General features: G+C 37.5%; 1 protein-coding gene across 1 annotated transcript in view; it reads left to right on the plus strand.

Annotated features, from left to right (window-relative positions):
* The window catches only part of TTC21B (tetratricopeptide repeat domain 21B), a 97,744-nt gene that overhangs the window by 35,906 nt on the left and 35,258 nt on the right, over positions 1-26,580 (plus strand). The window contains exons 13-22 of the mRNA XM_027558825.1: positions 2,218-2,375; positions 4,336-4,560; positions 5,610-5,848; positions 7,360-7,432; positions 8,661-8,771; positions 9,493-9,631; positions 12,008-12,114; positions 13,516-13,704; positions 16,433-16,543; positions 17,397-17,478. Coding sequence (XP_027414626.1) covers positions 2,218-2,375; positions 4,336-4,560; positions 5,610-5,848; positions 7,360-7,432; positions 8,661-8,771; positions 9,493-9,631; positions 12,008-12,114; positions 13,516-13,704; positions 16,433-16,543; positions 17,397-17,478 — 1,434 coding nt within the window. The remainder of the gene's footprint in view (positions 1-2,217; positions 2,376-4,335; positions 4,561-5,609; positions 5,849-7,359; positions 7,433-8,660; positions 8,772-9,492; positions 9,632-12,007; positions 12,115-13,515; positions 13,705-16,432; positions 16,544-17,396; positions 17,479-26,580) is intronic.

The raw sequence follows: 26,580 nt of genomic DNA on the forward strand, positions 1-26,580 counted from the left end.
CTACCCCTCTAACCACATGGTTGGGATCTCTGGCCTGGCCAGCCCTTAATCATATTAGCATAAGTTATCAGGGCCTACCATGAATAACAAAGATACTCTTATTGCTCTGGATATTCCAAGATTTAGAGATGGTCTCCTGGGAACCAAGGCCAGCCAAATTCTTTATTACAGAAGACCCTGACAAAGGCAGAACTGCAGGACAGAAATGAAATTTCTTTCATTTTTTCCTCAAGAGAATTTGAGCTGATCTCAGATAAGAATGTGATATTGATGTGATGTTTGTTTGTATGGCCTTTTTTCCCAACAACAATGACCTGTTTCTCCATTTTTAAGTAATTAGTGGCCTTCTAAAGCTAACTGGCCATGTTCCTTCTCTTTACCTTTAGAAAAAAACAAAAAAGATCTCAGTTATTCACATAGTTCTCATTTTTTTTTTCAGGCTCTTGTTTGCAAACCCTTCTTTTGGGAAATAATCTTTCTATTTTTTAAAATATATTTATTATTTGGCTGCGTCAGGTCTTGGTTGCAGTATGCGCGATCTTCACGGAATCATGTGGAATCTTTCATTGTGGTGTGTGGGCTTAGTTGCTCCATGTCATGCAGGATCGTAGTTCCCTGACCAAGAATCAAACCTGTGTCCCCTACCTTGCAAGACAGATTCTTAACCACTGGATCACCAGGGAAGTCCCAGTAATAATCACTTTTTTTCAGCTTATCTCCATGATTCTTCTCTTTCCTACAAGAATGTGGGGGTAGTAATTTGCTTGCAAATTTATTATGCTTTATTATTTATTATTATTAATTATTATTATTATTAAAATAATCCTTTCTTTTTTTGCCTGTAGAGTTCTGAGTGTTGGATTGCATCAGAATGAAAACTCTAATATTTATTATGCTTGATGGTTAATTGACAGATTTTGATGCTTCATTTAATAAGTTATTGTACTAACTCAGCCAAATTTTTTTCATTAAGCCCCTGTTGTTAAGAAGAATATTTTCTGTTTAAATGGATTCTGTTATAAGAAGGTTGAGCCTTTGGGACCGAAGGCCTGACTGTAAGCCTTATTTTGTTTGTTGAGGTGTCAGGTAAGGTCACAGAGAGTTATTGAACAGATAATAATTTAGGAGAGTTACAGAGGGCTCTGGTCTAGCTGTACCTGCTTAAGGCCAGTTTATGAGATGGCTAAATGTGAATCAGTGTGAGTTATATCACGAAACTTCTAGCACCTAGAGTCTGTGCTGGTGTTTCTCTGAAGAGCCTCTTCCTTCCTTAGCTGTCAGCCCAAGGTAGAATCCAGTATTTTGATCACTTTCATTTTGATCATTTCCTTCTGTTTTAAGACTCCCAGATGTAGTTAATATCCTATAATGGAATATAATCTGCAAAAATACTGAGTTACTACTTATACCTGAAACTAACACAGTAAATCAACTGTAAATCAGTTATAATTAAAAAAAAAAAAAAGACTTCTAGATATACAATAGATGTGTTTCCAGAATATTTGAATATTTCAGTTAGTATTAAGAGGCATTTAAAGTCTGTAACTCACATTTCTAAATTTCTAGACTATATTCCTATGCTTTTTGTGTTGTCTCTTGTGCAGTAGTAAAATTTCTGGCCAAGAATCATTGCTAGACTAAATCTTTCTTGTTAATGTGGCACTATAACATTCTAGTTACTTAAATTTCTATGTTTTACATATTTTAAAGAAGTTATAAATTTAAAAACATTAGACAAGGAAAGTAAAAGTACATTTATAGGACGGTCAGTAACAGTGGTGATGGATTCTGACTTTTTCACATACTCTGATTTGCTCCTTATCACCAAGGGGATGGCCTGGCTTTGGATATATTCTTTCATGCAAACTAGAAAGAAGCGGATGGTGGCGCTAGTGTTAAAGAACCTGCCTGCCAGTGTAGGAGACATAAGAGATGGGTGTTCTATCCCTTGGTCGGAAAGATCCTCTGGAGAAGGGCATGGCAACCCAATCAAGTATTCTTGCCTGGAGAATCCCAGGGACAGAGGAGCCTGGTGGGCTGCAGTCCACGAGGTCGCAGAGTCGGACACGACTGAGCGACTTAGTAGTGGTGGTGCAGGGGGAGTTTAAGCTGCGGACCTCCAGGTCAAACACCGGAACTATCCATACACTGCTTTCCTCCCTCTTCGCTCAGATTTCCTCTTAATCATTTTTTTTTTTAACTCTGTTTCCTCACCAGGTGATATTGAAGCAGCTTATAATAACCTGCAGCATTGCCTGGAGCACAGCCCTTCCTATGCCGATGCCCATCTCCTGATGGCTCAGGTTTATTTGTCTCAGGAAAAATTCAAATTGTGTTCTCAGTCTCTTGAACTATGCCTGAGCTATGATTTTAAGGTAAGTGTTCCAGACTCAAATGGATAAGTCATATCGCTGTCCTTAAACCTTTAGCAAATGTTTACATGTTCAACTATTTTGTATTTTAGCCTGTAACATTTTGCTAATAAATGCATTTTTTAGTGGAAAATGTTTTGAACTCGTTAGCAGTAGGAGAAAAAAATGGAGGCACCTGTGGTTTAGTTTAACAAAACTATATGGACTTGGCAACAAAAGACATGGAATTAGCGTCTGATCTTCCTACCTCTTGCTCTCTGAACCTCAGTTTTCTTTTCCATAAAACTTATAATACTCTACAATTTTAATGAACATTAAATGTACTGTGAATACATATAAAGATAGTTGTAAACTATAGAGCATTGTTGTTGTTCAGTCATTTAGTCCTGTCCTACTCTTTGCAACCCCATGGACTGCAGCACGCCAGTCTTCCCTGTCCCTCAGCATCTCCCAGAGCTTGCTCAAACTCATGACCATTGAGTCGATGATGCCATCCACCCATCTCATCCTCTGTCGTCCCCTTCTCCTGCTGCCTTCAATCTTTCCCAGCATCAGGGTCTTTTCTAATGAGTCGGTTGTTCTTATCAGATGGCCAAACTTTAGAGCTTCAGCATCAGTCCTTCCAATATTCAGGATTGATATCCTTTAGGATTGACTGGTTTGATTTCCTTGCAGTCCAAAGGGCTCTTGAGAGTCTTCTCCAACACCACAGTTTGAAAGCATCAATTCTTTGGCACACGGCCTTCTTTATGGTCCAACTCTCACATCCATACATAACTCCTGGAAAAACCATAGCTTTGACTACATGGACCTTTGTCAGCAAAGAGATGTCTATGCTTTTTAACATAGAGCATTGTGCCAAATATTTTTATGTTTTAGGATTTTTATTGTTTGTCTCTTTCTTGGACCTTGATTTTTAATAACTTTGGATACATCATCACAGAATGCCTAGTCATTTTGAAAGTTGGTATGTGGTTTGAGGACATAAACACGCTAGATTTCTATCCAAGACGTTCAGTGTAAATATCCCATATCCCTGAGCGTTACGTAAAATCCTAGGTTCAGGGGCTTCCTGAAGTCACGTTAGGAGCTCCTCAGACTTTCTGTTTGTCTGGCAGTTCTTTGACTCTTTGATGTGAGAACCCTTTAGTTAACTGGAGAATTCAAGTTGCAGGCAAGGTTTGCAGAAAGTAACACATGGTTCTTAGGATGGTAGTTCTTAAGACTAGTGAGACATCATGACCCCAGTGCCAGCACCCCACCCAATAAATCAAGATCTCTGAGATCAGAGCATAAACGTGATTGTTTACACAAGGACAACAGGTAAACTTGATGCCTAGCTCTGGCTCAAACCCAGCCTTAGGAGGACTATAGCCATCCTAGAGGTTAGATGGCTGCCACATCACCTCATTCTGTACCATCTTCTTTTCTTGACTCCTTCCTCATCGTCTGTCATTCTCTTATTTTTTCTGTATATGCTTTTGGTAGCCAAACTAAAGACAGAAGCTTCAATAGTACACATTTCAGAGTAGTATCAAAGGGTAAAAACCCATGTTTGGTTAACATGCCCTGAAATGTTTAATCTTTAAATTAGAAAATAAAAAGAAACTGTAGAAATCTTATAACTTATATTTCAGTACAAGAAGTCTCAGATAAAGAAATTTCATTTTCTGAAAACTAAAATAATTTCTTCGAATATACTTGCTGGCCTTCTAAACTCTGTGTGCAGTTTCTCTCCTGTCATGGTAGCAGCACCAGGGGAATGCTAGGTAGTGGCAGGTTACCTGAATTCTGATGTTTCAGTAAATGATCAGAACATGAGTAAGAGGATGGAAAAGGACCTCATGCATTCACAGGGTGAACTGTCCTCAGCATTCCTATTATCGTAACATTTATGGATTGTAAACTATGTGTTGATATTGTAAGCACTCCAAGGAAGGATTTCTGAATATTATTTTTTCAGGTGAGAGAATATCCTTTATATCATCTGATAAAAGCACAGTCACAAAAGAAAATGGGAGAAATAGCAGAAGCAATTAAAACTCTGCACATGGCAATGAGTTTACCAGGAATGAGGAGAATTGGATCTTCCTCAAAGTCAAAATACAGAAAAACTGAAGTTGATGCAAGCCATCGTTTATCAGTCTTTCTTGAGTTGGTAGAGGTTCACCGTTTAAATGGAGAACAGGTAGGTCAAACTTAATTCAATTGCTCAGATCTGAACTTTGTTATCCAAGTATATATAGTCATAGGAAATGAAAATGCAAAAATTATTCCCTTGAGCAATTGGTTAAGTTTAGAAAATTTGTTTCTCATCACTTGGCACCAGATGGAAGCAAACATGAATGCAATTCTGAGAAAAGAATTAGAATCTTGTAGAAAATGAGGAACTTATCATTTATAATCTGTTTTTTAAGTTACAGCGGTTGCTAATCAGTTACTTCATATTTCATATTTTAGTGGAAATTAAGGCTATGTCTAGGTACTTGCCAAACCTCAAAGAATTTCTACTTCACTAACAAATTAACATAAAATGCACTTAATAAGGAGAACCAATTCCATTATAGATTGATTCTACAATGCACAATTTTTTTTTCTTGGTTTAACATTTCTTAGCTAAGTTGAGATGAATTAAAATAAATTATATTTTAGGTTCATTGAGGTACTGGTGTGGAAATTAGGAAATATTTTCACCTGGGATATAACAAAAATGATGTCCTAGTGTAGGGAATAACCGGCTGTGTAGTGAAGAACCATCTGGTCCAGAGGGCGACTGTGGACTGGATCCCACTGAAGACGCAGTAATGAACATGACGAAGAATTTAGGCTTTGGAGTCAGGCTGCTTCCCCATTTGTTAACTCCTTAGCTGTCTGAGTCTTATTTTCCTTATTGCAAGGTGGGAGGTAATTATAGTAACTACCTTGGAGGATTGTCATAAGAAGTAATGGGTTAATACAATGCTGGATGCAAGGTAAATGTTAATTAAATTATAGTAGCAGCAACTCTTATGTAGCAACTGCTGTTGTCATAGTTATGAGAACACTTTTCAGCTAACAAATACGTCATCTTAATTTGGTCTCTGAGTTTTAAATTTTTGTGCTTTTCAAAAATCGATCAATATATCACAAATATCCAAACTCTGCTAGCACTTATTGTTCATTCTGTATTAAAGAAGACCCTCATTTGCAGTGTGATATGTTATAGTTTTGAATGTTATTTTGATGTCACCCTTACAGCACGAGGCAGCCAAAGTTTTACAAGATGCCATCCATGAATTTTCTGGGACGTCTGAAGAGTTGCGTGTCACTATCGCTAACGCAGACCTAGCTCTGGCCCAGGGAGATGTGGAGAGGGCTTTAAGCATGCTTCGGAATGTTACAGCCGAGCAGCCGTATTTCATAGAGGCCAAGGAAAAAATGGCAGATATATATCTGAAGCACAGAAAAGAGAAAATGTTATATATCACTTGTTACAGGTAAATGGGTCTTTCAGCCCATTATATTTTGACACATTTATCTCCTAAAATTAATCCCCAAACTTCTTTCTTCCTTTTAACTGCTTTTCGTATACTTTAATAGATCCCTTCCTTAATGTGTTCTTGCTTCTTCTACTGCGACCAGCCACAATCACTCTAACCAGGTTACACTCTCCCTAAAACCTAAATCATAGTAATTAGGATTTATTTCAACCTGTGACTCCCTCCAGCTTCTCAGCTCAGTCTCCCTCCTCAGGTATTATTTTTGGACGTTGAATCTTCCTGGGTGGGAAGGAAAAGAACAACAATTATATGTATTCTAATAGCTTAAAAGCATTATGTAATATAACAATTCAGGGACTAAATAGTCATGTTTAGCACTGTCTCATAGCAGAAGAAAATTATGGCTTAGTATACATTGCACTAAAGTATGGATTACAGAAATGGCAGGGGTTTAAAGTATCATATGCTGATGCCCTTAGGATTTAGTGGGATACACAACACACAGACGTGAGTGTGCACATGCACACACAGGTTGCTCTTACACTTCTCCCCAAAAAGATAAATATACAAGCACATAATCCATGTGAAAGAAAATTAATGTTTTTATCCTTAAGAATGTTGATGAATTGAGTCATGTTGATTCATCTATATTTTGTAAATATCAAAGCCCAGAAATCTGTTCACATTCTTTGTGGTTACTGAGTGATGCAAAGAAACTGAAGAGTACCTCCTGTATAGTTGAATGGGCGGGAGCTTCCTAAATTATGTTTTCTATGATGTTTCTAAAAGATCAGCACTATCATCTCTAATGATATGACAGTGTTTTAAAATTGAGTACATGTATTTGGATCCACTATAGTAGAGTAGTTAAAAGCATAGTTTTTTATTTTTTTAAGCAGATCTGACACATTAGCTATATAGTAAACTCTTAGCATTATCTGTAAAGTCTTAGTTCTCTTTTCTCATTAGTTTCTGGACCAATTAAAGGAGATGTTCACTAACGACTTAGCACCATATTACTTGAGCAACTTTGGTATTTTCACCTTTAGCAGTTTACATTTTGTAGATAAAAAGAAGCAGCAAATACTGAAGTAGAAGATTTTGTATTTTTATCCCTATATATGACTTACACCATGAATATCAGAGCTCAAAACACATAGGATGACAATAAGTATTTGTCATATTTTGGAACTTCATTCCCACATCATTTTAGAATTAAGGAGAACAAAACATATTTCTGGATAATGAGAGCTTACATATTTACTGTCTTGTCAGTATACTTCTACCTGCTTTTCAGGAAATGGAAAATTTAATGAAAAAAATTGTTGCCCTAGAGTAAACAATCTGGTTGTGAGTATTGGTAGGGTTTTAATAGTATGTATTACACTGTGGGATATAAAGAGTACTCAAAGGCTATTAGTTTATTGAAATAAGTGAGCTTTTCTTTTATTGGCTTAGAAGAAGAAATTTGTATTCAGTATGCTAAGTAGACTTCATCTGATTTCCAGAGAAATGGCTGAAAGGATGCCCAGTCCTCGGTCTTTTCTTCTCCTTGGTGATGCATACATGAATATTCAGGAGGTAAAGTTTTTGATACTACTGTACCTAGATTTAAAAACAAAACAAAAAACCAAAAATTCTTCTTTGTGATTCGTATAACATTCTACGGAAAGGAATTTGTTTTTTTTCCTCCATTTTTAATGAGATATAATTGACATGCAGCATTGTAAGTTTAAGATACAACATGATGATTTAACTTATATACATCATGCAGTGATCATCACAGTAAGTTCAGTGACTATCCATCATCTTATATAGGTACAAAATTTTAAAAATAGAAAAAAATATTTGTTCTGTGATGAGACCTGTCAGAATCTACTCTTTCACAGTTTTCATATACAGGTACATATAATGTACCTCACTGTTAATTATTATGTTGTACATTACATCTGTAATACTTTTAACTGGAAGCTTGTACCTTTTAACCACCTTTATCCAGTTCCCCCCTCTCATTTTACTAATGTTTACTTAATAGTTGACGATCGTGTCATCACAATAAAAAGGAGACAACCATGACATTTAAAAAGTTGTAGTTATTTTTTTCAAACGAAGATCCAGTTATTCAGCACAGACGTTTGAAATAGAGATGATACCAGAAGTAAAGAGAGAGTCATCTTTAAAAGGGTGAAAAGAGCTACTGGCTGAGACGGAGTTTTCTTCAAAGGGAAGCAATCCTCTGACCTCTGATTCTGTCTTTTCTAATGACTGCCAGATGAAAAGTCAAGAAGCTATCTCTCAGTTCTCATATGACTACTTATGAGGACCTGGGCCTACTTAATATGGTTGGGATTGTCCTACTAAGTTATACCTGTACTGCTGCTGCTGCTGCTAAGTCGCTTCAGTCGTGTCCAACTCTGTGCGACCCCATAGACAGCAGCCCACCAGGCTCCCCCGTCCCTGGGCTTCTCCAGGCAAGAACACTGGAGTGGGTTGCCATTTCCTTCTCCAACGCATGAAAGTGAAAAGTGAAAGTGAAGTCGCTCAGTCGTGTCCGACTCCTAGCGACCCCATGGACTGCAGCCTACCAGGCTCCTCCATCCATGGGATTTTCCAGGCAAGAGTACTGGAGTGGGGTGCCATTGGTGACTGTCATTTCCCTGAAATTGTTAATGTTTCTGGAATTAATATGTGCTTTATTAGTCTTGTTAAGTTTTCCAGATGTAGAGCTTAGTTATAGAAGTGTTGCCATTTAATGGGAGCCAACTAAGCTGTTATTTTATTGCTTATTTTTTGTATCTGCCAACATTAGCCTGAGGAAGCCATAGTAGCGTATGAGCAAGCACTAAATCACAACCCAAAGGATGGAACATTGGCAAGCAAAATTGGGAAAGCTCTTGTGAAAACTCACAACTACTCAAAGGTAAATACTTCACATTTTTAGATATATCTGTTGGATCACGTTTGTGAACCCTGCTCGGTGAGAAATCTTCAGCAAGCACTATTTGTTTCTTAATGGTTGGAAACCCCAAATTTGTTTTTACAAACTGGAATTTGTGTTAAGGACTTTCTCAGTGTCTCAGATTCTTCTCTGCTTCGTTTTGCAAAGGATGTTGGGACCCTAAAGTTTACATCAGGCTTCACCTTACACCCAAATTTTGCCATCAAGTAAATTAAGATATGTTTACTGTTAACATCTCTTTCATTATGTGACAAAGCGTAATAGATATCCTTTCTGTTGAACCAGTTTTGAGCCATGTGCTTTGAGGATTTTTTTTTTTTCTGTTTTTTGTTTTCTAGTCAGGATAATGGATTTTCCTCTAGTTGTTATATTCTTACCCTACTCCTTGTAACTGTTGAACATATATATAACACCTAGCAAAGAATTTTCAGTCAGTAAATTTCACTAACTTTTGGAATAAAAATTTTGAGTACTTTTGTTATTTGCTAGAAGAAATTCTAGTTGCCTTCTGTGAAGTTTGATTCTGTAAGAAAAATGGCATACTTAACCAATAGTGCAAGTCCGTGTATAAACCGCTTTTAGGTTACTTCCAGTTGCTTTAAGTCATAGTGTGTGTAGGGTCTCTGCTTGAATGCCACTCTCACTGCCTTTTCTCTTCCTAACTGAAATGGATTCTGTTTAGGCAATCACTTATTATGAGGCCGCTCTGAAAAGTGGACAACAAAATTATCTCTGCTATGACCTGGCTGAGCTCTTATTAAAATTGAAGTGGTATGATAAAGCAGAAAAAGTTCTTCAGCATGCTCTAGCTCATGAACCTGGTATGAAAATCTAATTTTAATATACCTGATATATCTGATCCTTTTTATTTTGATATTATATTAGTATGTATTACCTCCTTAATATATGTGAGGTTGATTTAATTTGTCAGAATGTCAATCTACTAAAATAAGATATTCGTGTTATAGAGAAACACTTTACTTTCCAAAGTGACATAAAGGAAGTTTTTTTGACTTAATTTTTATTTCTATTAGAGTACAGTTGATTTACAATGTTGTATTAATTTTAGGTGTACAGCAAAGTGATTCAGTTATACATATATATAATATATATACACATACAATATAGCCATTCTTTTTCAGATTCTTCTCCTATATAGATTATTACAGATGACTGAGTCGAGTTCCCTGTGCTATATAGTAGGTCCTTGTTGATTATGGTGATGTGTATTTGTTAATCCCAAACTCTTTAATTTATCCCTCCCTCCACCTTTCCCCTTTGGTAACCATAAGTTTGTTTTTGAAGTCTGTAAATCTGTTTTATAAATAAACTCATTTGTATCTTTTTTTAGTTTCCACATATAAGTGATAGTCATATGATATTTGTCTTTTTCTGACTTCATTTAATGAGAATCTCCAGGTCCATCCATGTGGCTGCAGATAACACTGTTTCATTATTTGCAATGGCTAAGTAATGGTCCATTGTATATTTGAAGTTGATGCTTCAAGCCTACTAAGTTGAATGCATTTTTTAATTCCATAGACATACTTGCAGGAGTCTTGTCAGACTTTGCTTGAAACACTACAGATGGCCTTAAATGTGGATGTGCATTTTTAAAAAGGTTTTAGAGATTAAAGGAGTATGTTCTACTTCCATGGGCATAAGCATATTACATTTATTCAGTATAAATACTTTCATTTAATAATTACTTGCCTAGCACATCCAGTGGTGTACTTAGATGCCTTAGTGCTTACATTAGTTTTTGAGGCAGATAAAATTATCTCCATTTTTAAATTAACAATCTGATACTCAGTTTTCTTGATAGTTTATAGGTTCACCTAGCTGATAAAGAGTAGCACCAGGGTTCTGATAAACATCTTAAATTTAACTTGTCTGAAACTGAATTCCTTATTTGCCTCCCCACATCTGTTCCATGTGCGGGCTTCATCTCAGTAACTTCATCTTTTCTTTGCAGTTTCAGATAGCCAAAATCCTGGCCTTCACCCTTCTCCTTGTCCATTGGAAACCCTCTTGGTTCTTGCAGATATATTCAGAATTCTCTCGCGTCTCCTTATTTCTCCCACTGTCAGCCTGTCCTTGCTTATGTGGATTACAGCAGTAGCCTCCACCTGGTCTCCGTGTTTGCACCCTCAGCCCCACACCCTGACACAGTCACTCCTAACCCAGCAGCAGCATTGGGCCTTCCAAACAGTGGAAGCCCGGTCCCGCCTGCTCAAGTCCCCCTCGTCTCCCATCTGTCTCAGAGTTAACTGGAGTCTTACAGGGGCTTATGTGGCCTCCACAGGTGCATGCTGCCACCCCCCTGACCTCTGCTTCCAACCTGCCCTCACCATTGTCACAGCCTCCTTGTGGTTCCTTGTACCACCTTTTCTCACCTGTAAAATAGCAATAACAAAACATGCCTCTCAGGTTGAAAGTTTAAAGAAACAATGTACGTAAACCACTTCAAACATAGTATGAGGCACTTGATAAATGGTGGAAGAAACAACTTTGTGTTAATTACCTAGAGTTCTTTTAGTACTCTTGAGCACTTGCCTTGTACAAGGCTTTAATTGCTTTGCATCTATTATTTAATAATTTATGAACCTGAAATTTTACAATAATTCTATGAGATAGGCACTGTTATTTCCCGTACTTTACAGATGAAAGGGAGGGACAGAAAGGATAGATACCCTGTTCAATTTGTATCTTGTTAACTAGCAAATGATAAAGCCTCGATTTGAAGCCAGACAGGTTGACATCAAAGTCAGTGTTTATTATGTATGTGTGTGTGCTTGTGTGTGTGTGTGTGTGTATATACACACTTTGTTTATTAAGTTCTACTATTAAAAAATAGCAGTTATCTTAATTGCATGTACCAAATACCCTATCTTGTCTCTGAATAACTTCGATAAACGGAAATGCTTACACACTTAATGAAAATTGAAATTCTTACTGTGTTGTTGTATTGTTCTATGTCTAAGAAGAGTCTCCAGTTATTCTACAGTTCTTTAACCTTTCTTTAGGCCACTTTTTAATCATAAATCCTTCCCCCTCTGCCAAATTTGGCCATTCTTCATAATACTGAATATTATTAAACTTAATTCACTATTTTTCAGAATCAAGTTTAAGAACTTGTAGGAAAATGTAAACATTTTAAATGAGTCATAATTTTCCCAATATATTTTCTTTCATAGTAAATGAACTGTCGGCCCTCATGGAGGATGGACGTTTTCAAGTTCTTCTAGCAAAAGTTTACAGTAAAGTGGACAGACCTGATGATGCAGTCACTTCATTGCAACAGGTAAGGAAAATACCTTCGTTTGTGAAGGAATGAGGGTGGGTGGCGGTCTCAGAAGGAAATATACCACATACAAAAAAAAAAGACAGTCTTTAGGCCCAGCTGTTCTGGAAGATAAGTCAAATAGAAATAACATTTGAATGCCAGTGGATTGTACTGTTTAAAAATATCATTGCTAATTATTATATAACAATTAGGGAAGGTTGATATTTTCAAGGTTGATATTTTTAATCCTGTTTTACAACTAAAGAAGCTTGGTTTAATAACTTGCAAGAACTCACTCAATTAGTGTCATAGGCAGGAGTTAAACTCACTTTTCTTCTGTTTATTTCTTGCATTTATTTATATCTTCTTTAGTTTCCCTTAATACTTTGTGGTTTTTCAACGTAGAGGTTTTGTACATGTTTCCTTAGATGTATTCCTAAATATAAGTGGCTGATGTGTTTTGATGATTTCTTAATTTCTAGTTTGTTAATAGTATTTTTAGTACATGACTTAAATTTTATCTAATGTATTCTCTGCATCTGTCAAGATGGTCATGTGATTTTTTTCCAATTTTTTTTTCCTGTGGTATATTAAATTGATTGATTTTCAGATGTTAAACCATCCTTATATTCCTGAAATAAATGACACTTTGTGATTTTTTTAAAAAGATATTTCTGGAATTTAAAGATATTTCCTAATATTTTGTTCAGTATTTGTGCACATACATTCAAGAGAAAGACTGTTCTCGAAGACATGCTATTTCTTAATGTTTGGAACAATTCAGTATTAGCATCTTTGAGACCTTGAAGCTTTTTTGATGGTAGATTTTTATTAATGGATTTAAAATTTCTAGATTTCAGACTCATCATTTAAAAATTTTTTTCCTTCTAAGTGATGTCCTTAATACCTTCCCAAGAATGGAACAGCTAAGTTGAATAGCCTCAGTGATTTTAGAGACTTAGCATGTTTTACAGGGGTGCTCCCTTCAGAAAGACTAGTCTGATCTATATGCCATTGACAGTATGTGGATGTACTTACTCCCTGAAACCAGTCAATATTTGATTCAATAACTTTCAGGTACTATTAATGTAATAAACATTTACAATTTTTAATGATAGTATCTAGACATCTTTTCTAAATATTTGTTCCATGGTTGCATTTCCTCCTCAGAGAAAAGACTCTCTACTTTTATAGTATTATACTTTTATAGTTTCAAAGATAATTGCATGGCTCATTTGCAAACAAGTACCTTTTGAAGACCTCAATTAAGACATTATCTTTGGATCAGGCTTTGTTAGATTGAAGACCAATCATGTTTAAATAAATCTGTAAAATTATGCTACATGTGAATGATTGAGAATTGTTTCATTTCTTTTCTACTTCTTTTTTTAATTGCTTTTTATCCTTACATTTTACTAGGCTCGAGAATTACAAGCTCGGGTGCTAAAACGTGTTCAGATCGAACAGCCAGATGCAGTTCCTGCACAGAAACATTTAGCAGCTGAAATTTGTGCAGAGATTGCAAAACATTCTGTTGCTCAGCGAAACTATGAAAAAGCAATTAAGTTTTATAGAGAAGCTCTTGTTCATTGTGAGACAGATAATAAGGTCAGTACCTTTATAAAATTTTCAGCACCTTGTAATCCAGATGTCATCTCATTTCCCCAAATGTAAATTTCTTAACAGCTTATTTATAAAGATTTGAAAAGAAATGTACTAAAAATACAAGTTAAAATATTAATATTGGTTTTATAAATACTGTAAAATACATGCTGGCTTGAATTAATAATGTTAGAGTCTAAAAATTATTATGGAACAAGTGATAAAAAGTAAATCTGTAAGCTTTTATGTTCATCTATGTTTTAATAATTACTGTAAAACGATTTCTCAATCTCAAATACCTGAATCTAGAGGATTCAATTCAGTTAACTGAATACCTATTGTGTATCAGTCGCTGTTTAGTGCTGGATATACAAAAGTGGCTAGATTGAATCTCAACCTCAATTGGCACAATGTTAGAATAAATGCAAAGATAATATTAGTGTAGAAAATATATACATGGCATTTTTTGAAAGTTTTAATTTTATTGGCTGTATCATTGATTTATAATGTTAGTTTCAAGTATACAGTGAAGTGATTCAGTTATACATAGATTCATTCTTTTTCAGATTCTTTTCTCACATAGGTTATCACAGAATGTCGAGTAGAGTTCCTGTGTTATACAGCGCTCGTTCGTGAAAGTCGCTCAGTCATGTCCAACTCTCTGCAACCCCATGGACGATACAGTCCATGGAATTCTCCAGGCCAGAATACTGGAGTGGGTAACCTTTCCCTTCTCCAGGGGATCTTCCCAACCCAGGGATCGAACCCAGGTCTCCTACATTGCAGGTGGATACTTTATCAGCTGAGCTACCAGGGAAACCCTATCTTGTATACAGTAGTGTGCATATGCTAATCCCAAGCTCCTGATTTATCCCCCCACTACATTTCCCCTTTGGTAACCATAAGTTTGTTTTTGATATCTATAAATCTGTTTCTATTTTGTAAATAAGTTCACTTGTATCATTTTTTAAAAATTAGATTCCACATATGAATGATATCATGATTTTAGTTATTCTGAGTTCACTTAGTATGATAGTCTCTAGGTCCATCCATGTTGCTGCAAGGGGCGGTATTTCAGCTTTTTTGTGAGTAATGTTCCGTTTTAATATGTGCCACATCTTCTTTATTCCTCTGTTGATGGACATTTAGCTTGCTTCCATGTCTTGGCTGTGGTGCATAGTGCTGCTATGAACGTAGGGATGAATGTATCTTTTCTAGTTATGTGTTCTCCAGATATATGCCCAGGAATGGGATTGCTGGATCATATGATAGTTCTATTTTTTATTTTTTTAAAGAAACCTCCATACTGTTCTCCATAGCGGCAGTACCAATTTACATTCCCACCAAGAGTGTAGGAGGGTTCCCTTTCTCTACACCCTCTACAGCATTTGATGTAGACTTTTTTTGGGGGGAAGGATAATTTTTTTCACAGAATTTTATTTTTTGTCAAACCTCAGTGTGTGGCTCAGCTGGTAAAGAATCTGCCTGCAGTGCAGGAGACCTGATGTAGACTTTTTGATGATGGTCATTCTTGATCCAGTGTGGGGTAACACCTCACTGTAATTTTGATTTGCATTTCTCTGATGAGTAGTGACACTGAGCATCTTTTCACCTGCTTTTTGGCCATCTGTATGTCTTCTTGGGAGCAATGTCTGTTTAGATTTTCTGCCCATCTTTTGGTTGGGTTTTTTTTTTTTTTTTTTTTTACTTTTTTAATATTGAGCTGCGTGAGCTGTTAATTTGGGAGATTAATTTCCTCATCACATTGCTTGTAAATATTTTCTCTCATTCTATGGGTTATTATGGTTTCCTTTGCTGTGCAGAACTTTTCAGTTTCATTAGGTACCATTTGTTAAATTTTTTTTTTTCATGACCAGGAGGTGGATCCAAAAAGATACTGCTGCAGTTTATGTCAAAGAGTGTTCTGTGTTTTCCTCAGAGCGTTTTATAGTGTCCAGTCTTGCATTCAGGTCTTTGATCCATACTGAGTTTATTTTTGTGTGTGGTGTTAGAGAATGTTGTAATTTCATTCTTTCACATGTTTCGTGTAGTTTCACGAGCGTGTGTCTTCCTTCACGCCTCTCTCTTGACTTACCCGCCAGAAGGGAGCAGGAAATGGCGGCAGTCAGTTCCCCACAGGAACCGTCTGTTAGTGCTGATCTCTAGGATTTTCTACTCTCAGTCTAGTAAATGGCTAAATATTTAACTGATGTAAAACACAAGGCAACCATGTTCTAGAATTTGACGTTTAAGATTGAACATTTTGAATTAACATAGCTCTTTCAGACATAAGGCAAAAATAAGTGTTTATTAAGTCACAACCAAACAGGTGCCTCGTTCAGTGATGACTAAAGTGACTGAAATCATAGTTGTAAGTCTGGAGCATGTCTGCTGTAAGCCTTTTATTGATATTTTACGAATGAGGAAACAGGTTTAGAGAGGTAAAGGGCCGTGGCCCCATCGTGGAGATGCTTGGACTAGAATCTTAGCTGCTTATTTTGGACCTGTTCTTTTCACAATGCTTTGTCTCTACTTTTCAAGTGAGTTACAGCCCGTTTTTCCATAATTTTTCCAGTATAAGAGAAACTAGAGATGAGCAAACCTATAGCTTTACCTGCCTGTCGTGGTTGGCGTTTTTATTGTACTAACTTTGGTCAGGTGACATCTGCGCCCTAGACACTTTCCTGACTTTCTGCTCTAGACTGTTTCTGATTAACCTCGCCCTTCTCTACAGATAATGCTGGAGCTGGCCCGATTATACCTGCTACAAGATGACCCTGACGCCTGCCTGCGGCACTGCGCGCTGCTTCTCCAGAGCGACCAGGACAATGAGGCCGCCACCATGGTTAGTCCGGGACACTTCAGTGCTAGCAAGGCCGTCGTGTCTTGTATTTATTCCATGTGGCAGTTTCAAATTTTACCTGATAAAACTAATAGTAGATGTGAGGCCCGGCTCTTGTTGGCTTTTGGGAAAATTAATATTTTTAAGATTATTAGCACATTTTTAGTTTTTCTGTATGACTAAAAGGATGCCTGGTCAGGAATGGTTCCTGTGGTCAAGTTACTTAAACATGCTGGAGTTTTTAACAGTTTCAGTCAGACTTTCTGAATTACAGAGAAAATTCTTTGTATAACATTTTAAGACACTGTATTTTAAATAGTTTTGTCTTTCTCAATTTTATGAGGGTTGAGGTTTTTGTTAGCTTTTCAAACAGCTTCATAGATGACAGTTTGTGAGGTTCATAAATGAATCACTATAACTGAAAAATACAAGAACTCTCCCTTTTAAAACACATAATAAGAAAATCTCACTAAATCTTGCTAATTTTATATTCCTTTGAAATATTATTTTGGGTTTTTAAAAGATTTTCTTGTTATTTTTACAAAGTCCAGTGAGGTTTCTTCTCTATGATAACACATAGAGTGCAGTTTCCTTCAAATTTCTGTTTTAAAAATAACTGCTTAAAACATATTTTCTGCTAAAAATAGTTTTTGTGAACAGAGAGATCTGTTTCACATCCTTGACGAATCTCGGTGCTAATCTGCTTAAGGTGTACTTGAATTTAAATGGCTCCATTTTATAAAACTTTGCCCTCGTGTTTCTCCTATGTGTCTTCATAGCAGTCAACCTTGATAGGAATAACATGCTTTGTAAAATCACATGGCTGTATTTTTATAACCAACTTTTACCTTTATAGATGATGGCAGATCTCATGTTCAGAAAACAGGACTACGAACAAGCTGTGTTTCATTTACAACAGCTTTTAGAACGAAAACCAGGTAAATATCTGCTGATTTTATCTTCAAATGCAGTTAATGCCCTTTCTCTTTTTGGCTGTTACACTTCTTGGAAAAACCGCAACCATGGTCAAATCCAACACTGTTTATTCCACACCTGCCGTTGAGCAGCTCAGATGATTATAAGGAAAATGACTGGTCATTAAAGTCACTGGTCTCATTTTAAGACCACCAACCCCAGATGTGCCCTCAGATGCTACCAGGCAACCCTACTGCATCTCTGATGAATTCACTCACTGCATCTCTGATGAATTCACTCACTGCATCTCTGTTTTACTCTTCTTCCTCTCGCTTCAAACCTCTGATAACCTTTCCCCTTTCCTCATCCTCAGCTAGGAACCTTCCCTCCTGGCTCACTGAGAGGACATGAATACCTGGAAGAGAAAGTCTCCTGCTTCCTGTCCTCAAGTCAGCCTGCCCCCAGCCCTTTCCCCCTTCAGGCCTGCCACCCCACCTGCAGCACGGCTCCCTGTGGGCACTGGGCGCTCCCCTTGCTTCCGAAGGGTTTGCCTTCTGGCATCCGTGTCTCCTGCACCATCATTTTCTTTGCAGTTGGCACATAAATAGGCTGTGACATCTCCCCACCTTGAAGGCATCAGTAAATACATAACAACCAGCTCCCACCTCTCCATTTACTCTACCCGTCCACTTCCTGCTCCATTTCCCCGGTTTCCTCTCAGGTGTTTCTGTCCGTGTGCTCTTCACTGTCTCCTGCACTCCAGGGAGGCCGTGTCAGCCGGGCGGCCAGTGACCTCCATGTTTCCAGATCCAGGTCTAGTTCTCGTTCTCTGCTTCCCCAGGTCTGACAGTGTATTTAGCACAGCTTATCCCCGCTCCTTCATCAAAGACTTTCTTCACTTCTGGGATGCTGGGCTTACCTGGTTTTTCTTCTCCCAGCTGATCATTCTATTTCACTCTCCTTTGTTAGATCTATCTTCTCTTTATGACTTTTAATTTTCAGAATGTTTTAGACATCTGATCTCAAACTTTTTCCCCGTCTTTAATACCTTCACCACACTCTTATGACTTCATCCAGACCCAGTGTCCTTCATGTCCGGTGTGCAGTCTTGACTCGTCTACACCACTGCCTGTTTGCACTCCCACTTGGGTGCCTGGGAGGCTCTTCAGCTTAACCTGTCCAAAGTAGAACACCAGGTCTTTTCCTTCCCTCCAGACCTGCTCCTTCTCTTTTTCTTTTAGTAAAGGGTATTATCCATTATGCATTTGCTCTGGTCCCCAGCCTTCTAGTTAGCTTTGTCTCTTCTTTTCCTCATACACCACATCCAGTGTGTGAGCGAGTCCCTGTTAGCTCTACTTTCAGAATAATCTAGAATCCCATCACGTTACCACCTCTGCTGCTGCCACCCTGGCTCAGCATCTCTCACATAGACTGCAGCGTTCTTGTAATTCATTTCTGTTTCTACTCCTTGGCTCCAAACAGTTTAGAAATGCTTTCAGCTCAAAGTAGCAGAGGTATCCTCATCCCCCCACTAGACTCCTAGTGACCTAAATAATTATGGCTTTTATTTTACTCTTATGTATCAATAAAAAAAATTTAAAAGTAGATTGTTCCAGCAGTGATTCATACATTCCCTAGCATCGTCAGGAAGTCTGAGTCCTTTTTCTTCTGCTATCATTAGCCAAACTTTCATTCTAACTTTTTCATCCAAGATGACCACCACACCTCTGGGCATTGATGTTTCTGGATGGGGAACGTGGAGGTGAGCCAAAGGGCTTACCTCCCAGTGAATCATCTTTTTTAAAAAAAGAAAAAGAAAACATTTCTAGTAAGCACCTCTGTGACTGCAAAAGAGTGGGAAATGTCATCTTGTAGCTGAACACAGTGTCACAAGATTAAAATCAGAACTCTGGTAGTGAAGAAAAGGATAGGAGATACGTCGTAAGCAACAGCCCCAGCAGGTTATGACCTTGAGACTTGTCACTTGCTGTTCCCTCTTCACAGAATATGCTCTGCTTCCTCCCACTCAGGACTTTGCTCCCATGCTGCCTCTTCCTGAGCCTACCCTTCCCCAGCCATCCTACACCACTGACCCCTCATCATTCTCCATCCTCTTACCCTGTTCTTGGTTTTTTGTTTTGTGTTGCATTTGTAGAACAAAACCAAAACTGTGATCTGTTATTTACAAGCATCAAGTGGCCAGGAATTGTGCCTTCATTGCTATGAAGATTTAGAACAGTATCTGGCTGAGTATAAACTTTGAATGAAATGAAATGAATGAATAAATCAAAGAAGAGGGTGAGGGGAAACGGAAGGTGGGATCAGGGAATGTACATTCCTTATGTGTAAAAGAACTTGATAAAAGAATATGTGAACTCAGAGAAATCCTTGAGCTGTCATTCAGTTCTTCCAACCCCTTGTCTCAGGATGATGCCATGGAAGGTTAGAGCTCAGGGCTATAGAAGTGGCTGTGCCTCAGGCACAGATAAACTCTGCATGTTGTACTTACTAATGCTTTTAGTTACTAAAAGTTTGGATTTATAGAACAATACTTTCTGCTTACAAATAAAATATTCCTTGTTAGGGCCAAGATTGAAAGGGAAAAATCTTGTTTGACTTCCTCAGGCCGTGTCGTTTCTCCCACTGTCTGCTCCAGCTTCTATTCAAATGGTATTTCAAAGAGTGCTCCTAATCACTCTAACTTCGTACCTCTTCTGCCCACTCTTAAGTCCACCATATCGGCCACCCTTTCACCTCATTTGCCCAAACCTTACTCTCTTCAGGCCTAAGTTGTTTTTTTTTTTTTTTTCCTGCCATGGCTTTTGTCTTGGCTTCTAGACTCTGTTTTGTCTTTCCTTCTCTGAACTACTGTTTAAGGTAATACGCATACTTTCATTCTGTCCCAAACTTTTTCCATATTACAACATTTCCCTCTGAGCCAGTTATCCAACCTGATTTAAAAAAAAACAAAAACAAAAAAACAGGTCTCTTCCCTTGTGAATATTTTTGTAAGTCTTTGGTGGCAACATTGCCACTATGTAAGATCTGAAGGAGCCCTTCTCTGTCACAGGAATTTCATATCTCCCAGGTTTCTTGGCACCAGCACTTTTTTCAAATAGATAATAGTGGTGCTCTGGACTGCCTACTTAAAAAGTGGATTATTATAAATTCAGTCTAAGGACCTGTTACTCCAGAATTACTAAACAATATACAGCCACCAGCATCGGATATATTTCTAGGTACATAGATGATGCAAAGTAAATGTTTACTGGTTAAGTGGATCAATGAATGACTGTGAAATACCAAGTTGTTTAAAAATACAAAATTTTAAGTAAACTTTTATTGTCCATGTGATATTTTATGCTTTTAATCTTGCATTCTATGCTTTATTCCTAGTAGGACTTTATAAACTTATCTACTAGTCAGCTTTTTCAGAATTATTCTCAAACCTGCACAATACTTCCTGTGTGTTATTCTCAGCAGAACATCTTATACTTTAATGTTGTGTTTGAGCTTACTTCAGAAATGTACTAATCTGATTTAACCTAGCTAGTAGAAAATTCTTACAGATCTAATTATTGCACTCTTAACAGATTACAAACCTTTTCTCTCTCAAAACTTCCAGATCATCCTGAGCTTTCCCCCTCCCTCACACTAATTGGTTAGCAAGTCCCATTAGTTCTTTCTGCTTAACGGTGAACTATCACATCCTGTCTTCTCCTAGCCCCCTGCTCTAATTAAGGACTTTATTAACCTGGAGCTAGTGGTAAAGAATCCACTTGCCAAGCAGGAGACAAGTTCAATCCCTGGGTTGAGAAGATCCCCTGGAGTATAAATGGCAACCCAGTCCAGTATTCTTGCCTGAGAAATTCCATGGACAGAGGTGCCTGGTGGGCTACAGTCCATGGGGTCTCAAAGAGTTGGACACGACTGAAGTGACTTCACACGTACCTCTCACATGGGCTAATGCAGTTTCCCAGCTAATCTTCCAGTCTCTAGCCTCTTGCTCTTCCAGGCTATTACAGGACTATCATATTCATTCTAAAACTATTCTTCTGCTTTAAAAAAGTCTAAGAGTCTAAAATAGAGCATTATTTTGATAATAATATATGCCAGGGTTACCTTTCCATCTGTATTTCATATCCCACTTCCTCTAATTCAATATACAGCACTCTCCATTCCATTATCAGTCCTGTCTTTGCATATGCTGTCTGCCCTTTGAATAACAAGATCCCCCTCCTGCCCTTCAGGCTGCTGGAAGGTCTGTCCAATGTGAAACCTTTTCTTCCTCCCCCAGGCAATATTAAGAAACGCAATGAAATTCCATAGCACTTCATTCCTCATTACATCACACTGTGTGTGTTTTTTTTTTTTTAGTAAGTCCTCACTATTCATCATTACTTGAACTAACTTTTCAGAATATAATACATTCCATCTTTTGACAGATTTCTTAAGTGTACAAATTTGTCCTCTGTCAAATTTTATGGTTAACCAAAAGACAAGTTAATGCAATCTAACCTATCAGTGGTAATTATAACTTCAACTAATAATAAATGCACTTCAATAATATTTTAAGGTGATAATTATTCAAGAAACTGGCCTCCTAAGGTTGACTTTAGATTATATCAGCAATATCATACATCACACACATTAGCAAAGTCATACAAAAAATTGGGGGCCAGAAATTTCAACCTAAATTTACTTCTTGTTTAATCCAATATAGCTTTTAGATTCTATGGTTTTTTTATAGGGTAGTCCTAGTTTTTATTACAATATTTGGCATTATATATATATTACTATTGATGTTTGTAGTTTTAAGCTCTTTAATGCTTTTATTTTACTTGATTTCCATGGCACTCTCAAGGTCAATATTATAATCCTATTTTAAGAAAGTGAGTGATCCCAGACTCAGAGAATTTGAGTAATTTGCTTGAATTTGCAGTCAAAGAAAGATAGAAAGTGAAATTGCTCAGTCGTGTCCAACTCTTTGTGACTCCATGGACTGTAGCCTACCAGGTTCCTCCATCCATAGTATTTTCCAAGCAAGAGTCCTGGAGTGGGTTGCCATTTCCTTCTCCAGGGGATTTTCCTGACCCAGCAATCAAACCCGGGTCTCCTGCATTGCAGGCAGATGCTTTACCATCTAAGTCACCAGGGAAGCTGAGTTTCATAGTCTAAGGACAATACAAATATCCGAATCTTCTTTATGAAATTGTATTCATATCATATCCTCTTTTTGATGATACCAAAGGCAGAGGCAATAAAATTTTGAAACCAAACATTATGGGTTAAGAAAGGCAAATGTGGGTGGAGGGTGTGGTCAAGACGGCAGAGTATTAGGACATGAGGTTTACCTCCTCCGCAAATACATCAAAAATATATCTACATGTGGAATGACTGTCATAGAATATCTACTGAATGCTGGCAGAAGACCTCAGACCTCTGAAAGGACAAGAAAATCTCCACATAACCTGGTAGAACAAAAGAAAAAAGAAAAGCAAAAAAGTAAGAAAGGAATTGGAACCTACCTTCCTGGGAGGGAGCTGTGAAAGAGGAAAGGTTCTTGCACCCTGGAAAGTCCCCTCACGGGGAGATCAGCTGGAAAAGAGGGGGAGCTTTGGAGCCTTGGAGAATGCAGCAACTGTTTTTGCCTCTGCTAGAATGGAGAGAGACCTGCACAGTCAGTGCCACCACTCTGCACTCACCCCCTGAAACACATGTCCACCAATGTGGGTGGGGGCTTGGTAGAGAAGCTCAGGCTTCAGAGATCAGATCCAGGGAGTAAAGTGGGGTGGGCTATGCAGAAACCTCAAGATGCTAGAGTCTGCACCTGAGGATGTAGGCAGAAGCAGCCTGGTCTGCTTCAGAGGCTGGGCATCACTCTGTGGGTGGTGTGCAAGGGAAGGGATGGAACTCGCCATTACAGCCTTTTCTCCTTTGTGAGCTCTCAGATGTCAAGATGCAGCCTGCATGAGCTCCAGGAGCAGTTGTAAGCCACCACTGCCCCTAGGGCTTCAGAGGTGGCTGTGAGCTACCACCACTGCCCTCGTCTGCTTCAGGACAGGTCTCCAGCCAATGATTCTGTCCTTCTGGACTCCCTGTGCAGTCATAAGCTGCCTCTCTTCCCATTGCATGTTCTAGGGGCATGTATGAGCCGCCACCACTGCTGAGAACCCCATGACTGGGCACCAGCAACTGCATCTGGATACCCTCTTCAAGGGGATAATGACTAGCCCACACTAAGGAAAGAGGCAACAAACATCCATACAATAAACAGCCCTCACACCAAAAATGTTCATCCCACATGAGCTACATAGGGATGCTCCCACATACAAATAGGCCTCCAAGACCACAGTACATAACTATTTCTCCTAAACTCAGAGTAAGAGAAATAGAAGTAAAATGAAGCAGAGAAACCACTCCCAGTTAAAAGACTAAAAGAACTCCCCTGAAAGAACAGGTAATGAAACAGACCTCTTCAGTTAATAGATACCTATCTCAAAAAGAAGATAATGAAAATACTGAAGGAATTAAGAAAGGCTGTCAACAGAAATGCAGAGTACTGTAGAAAGGAACTAGAAAAATGTAAAAAGAAAGAAAAAGAACCAAGGAAAATTAGAAAACTCATTTACCAAGACAAAAACTGAACTAATGACAATGAATAACAGAATAAATAATGCAGAAGAATGAATATGTAACCTGGAAGATAGAATAATGAAAAACACCCAATCAGGACAGAAGGTCAATGAAAAAAAAATGAAAGCAATATACGAGACCTTTGGATAATTTACTATGCCCATCTATGCATAATAGGGGTTCCAGAAGGGGATGAAAGAGAAAAAGAGCTCAACACCACATGTAAAGAAATTATGGCTAAAAACTTAGCAAAACCTAAAGAAAGAAACAGACACCCAGGTCCTACAAGAAGCACAGAGGTAGGAAATCATTCACACACTAATATGATATCAAAACCAGTAGTTGTGAGGAGAGTACAAATGCAGGATATTGAAAATGCACTTGAAATGAAAAAATCAGCAACTTAAAAGCAATCTTGTTTATATACAGACTGTTATATCAGAGCCTCATGGTAACTGCAAATTGAAAATCTCTAATAGATACAGAAAAAGAAATCCAAACACTGAAGTTAGTCATCAGATCACAAGAGAAAAGGGGAGGGAAGGAAAAACACCTACAAAAACAAATTCAAAGCAGTTAACAAAATGGCACCAAGAATATACATATTGATAATTACCTTAAACGTGAATATATTAAATGCTCCAGCCAGAATGTATAGACTGGCTGAAAAATAAACTTAAAATGTATTAAAGACCTAAATGTAAGACTACCTGATACTATAAAAGTCTTAGAGAAAAACATAAATTTTTGACATAAATTGCAGCAGTATCTTTTTGGATCCATCTCCTAGAGTCATGGAAATAAAAACAAATAAAAATGGGTAAACTCTACATAAACTCTAAAGCTTTTTGCACAGCAAAGGAAACCATAACAAAAAGATAACCCACAGAATGGGAGAAAATATTTGCAAATGATGAGGCTGATGAGATTAATCTCCAAAATCTATAAACACCTCATGTAGCGCACTATCAAAAAAATCACCCAATCAAAAAATAGGCAGAAGACCTAGGTTGACATTTCTACAAAGAAGACACACAGATGACCAAGAGACTCATGAAAAGATGCTCAGTACTGCTAATTATTAGAGAAATGCAAACCAAAATTACAGTAAGATATTACCTCACACCACTCATAATGGGCATCATCAAAAAGTCTACAAACAGTAAACACTGGGGAGAATGGGGAAGAAAGGAAACCCTACTGCCCTGCTGATGGCACTGTGCCTTGGTACAGCCACCATGGAGAACAGTATGGAGGGTTCTTAAAAGCTAAAAATAGAGCTACCACATATGTGAGCCAATAATCCCACTCCTGGGCATATATCCAGACAAAGTCACCCAATGTTCATTGTAACACTGTCTACAACAGGGAAAACATGGAAACAACCTAAATCTTCATTGATAGATGAATGGATAAAGAAGATGTAGTACATATGTACAATGCAATATGACACAGCCATTAAAAAGAATGAAATAATACTTGAAAAAGTACTGCCATTTGCGGGAACATGGATGGGCCTGGAGACTATCATACTAAGTGAAGTAAGTCAAAGACAAATATCATATATCACTTATGTGCTGAATCTAAAAAATACAAATGAACTTCTTTACAAAAGGAACAGACTCACAGAAATCAAACTTATGGTTACCAAAGGGGAAAGGTCAAGGAGAAGGGATAAGTTGGGAGTTTAGGATTGATATATACATATACTGCTATACTTAAAATAGATAACTGAGAAGGACCTACAGTGTAGTACAGGGAACTCTGCTCAATATTCTCTAATGGCCTAACCAGGAGAAGAATTTGAAAAAGAATGAATACATGCATATGTATAACTCAGTCACTTCACTGTATACCTAACTATACTCCAGTATAAAATAAACATTTTTTAAAAAAGAATAGCTTTATTTTCGTCTATAAAAAAGAATTTCTTAGACAGCAGAAACTAAAAGAAACAGCATTACTAAATCCTAGAGGAAATATCAAAAATTCTTCTCTGAATAAGAAAGAAGAATATATAGGAAAGAGAAAATCACAATTAGAAAGCAAATCATCCTAATAAGCCAGGACATGGCTTAAAAAAAATTTTTTTTTCAGTGAAACTAATGATAACCGCAATGAACAGTAAAAGATGTAAAAGAGGACATCAAAATTATAAAATATGTATGAGGAGAGTAAGAAAAAGTAGATCTTTTTTTTTTTCATATCTTCAAATGTGTTTGAGCCTATATGACTACCAGTCTAAGGCAAGTAGATATAGGATGTGATTAACATACTTGAAAAACAGGATAACCACAAATCAAAAACATAACAGTAGATTCACAGAAACCAGGAAGAAGAGAACATAAGTATAATACAAGAGAAAATCATCAAGCCACAAAAGAAAACAAACAGAAAAAGGGATAAAGCAGAAATATAAAATCAATGGGAAAGTAGTTAAAATGGCAGTAGTTAGTTATCCATCAATAATTACCTTAAATGTCAATGGA

This window comes from Bos indicus x Bos taurus, chromosome 2 (genome assembly GCF_003369695.1).
Source record: "Bos indicus x Bos taurus breed Angus x Brahman F1 hybrid chromosome 2, Bos_hybrid_MaternalHap_v2.0, whole genome shotgun sequence".
Classification (NCBI taxonomy): Eukaryota; Metazoa; Chordata; class Mammalia; order Artiodactyla; family Bovidae; genus Bos; species Bos indicus x Bos taurus.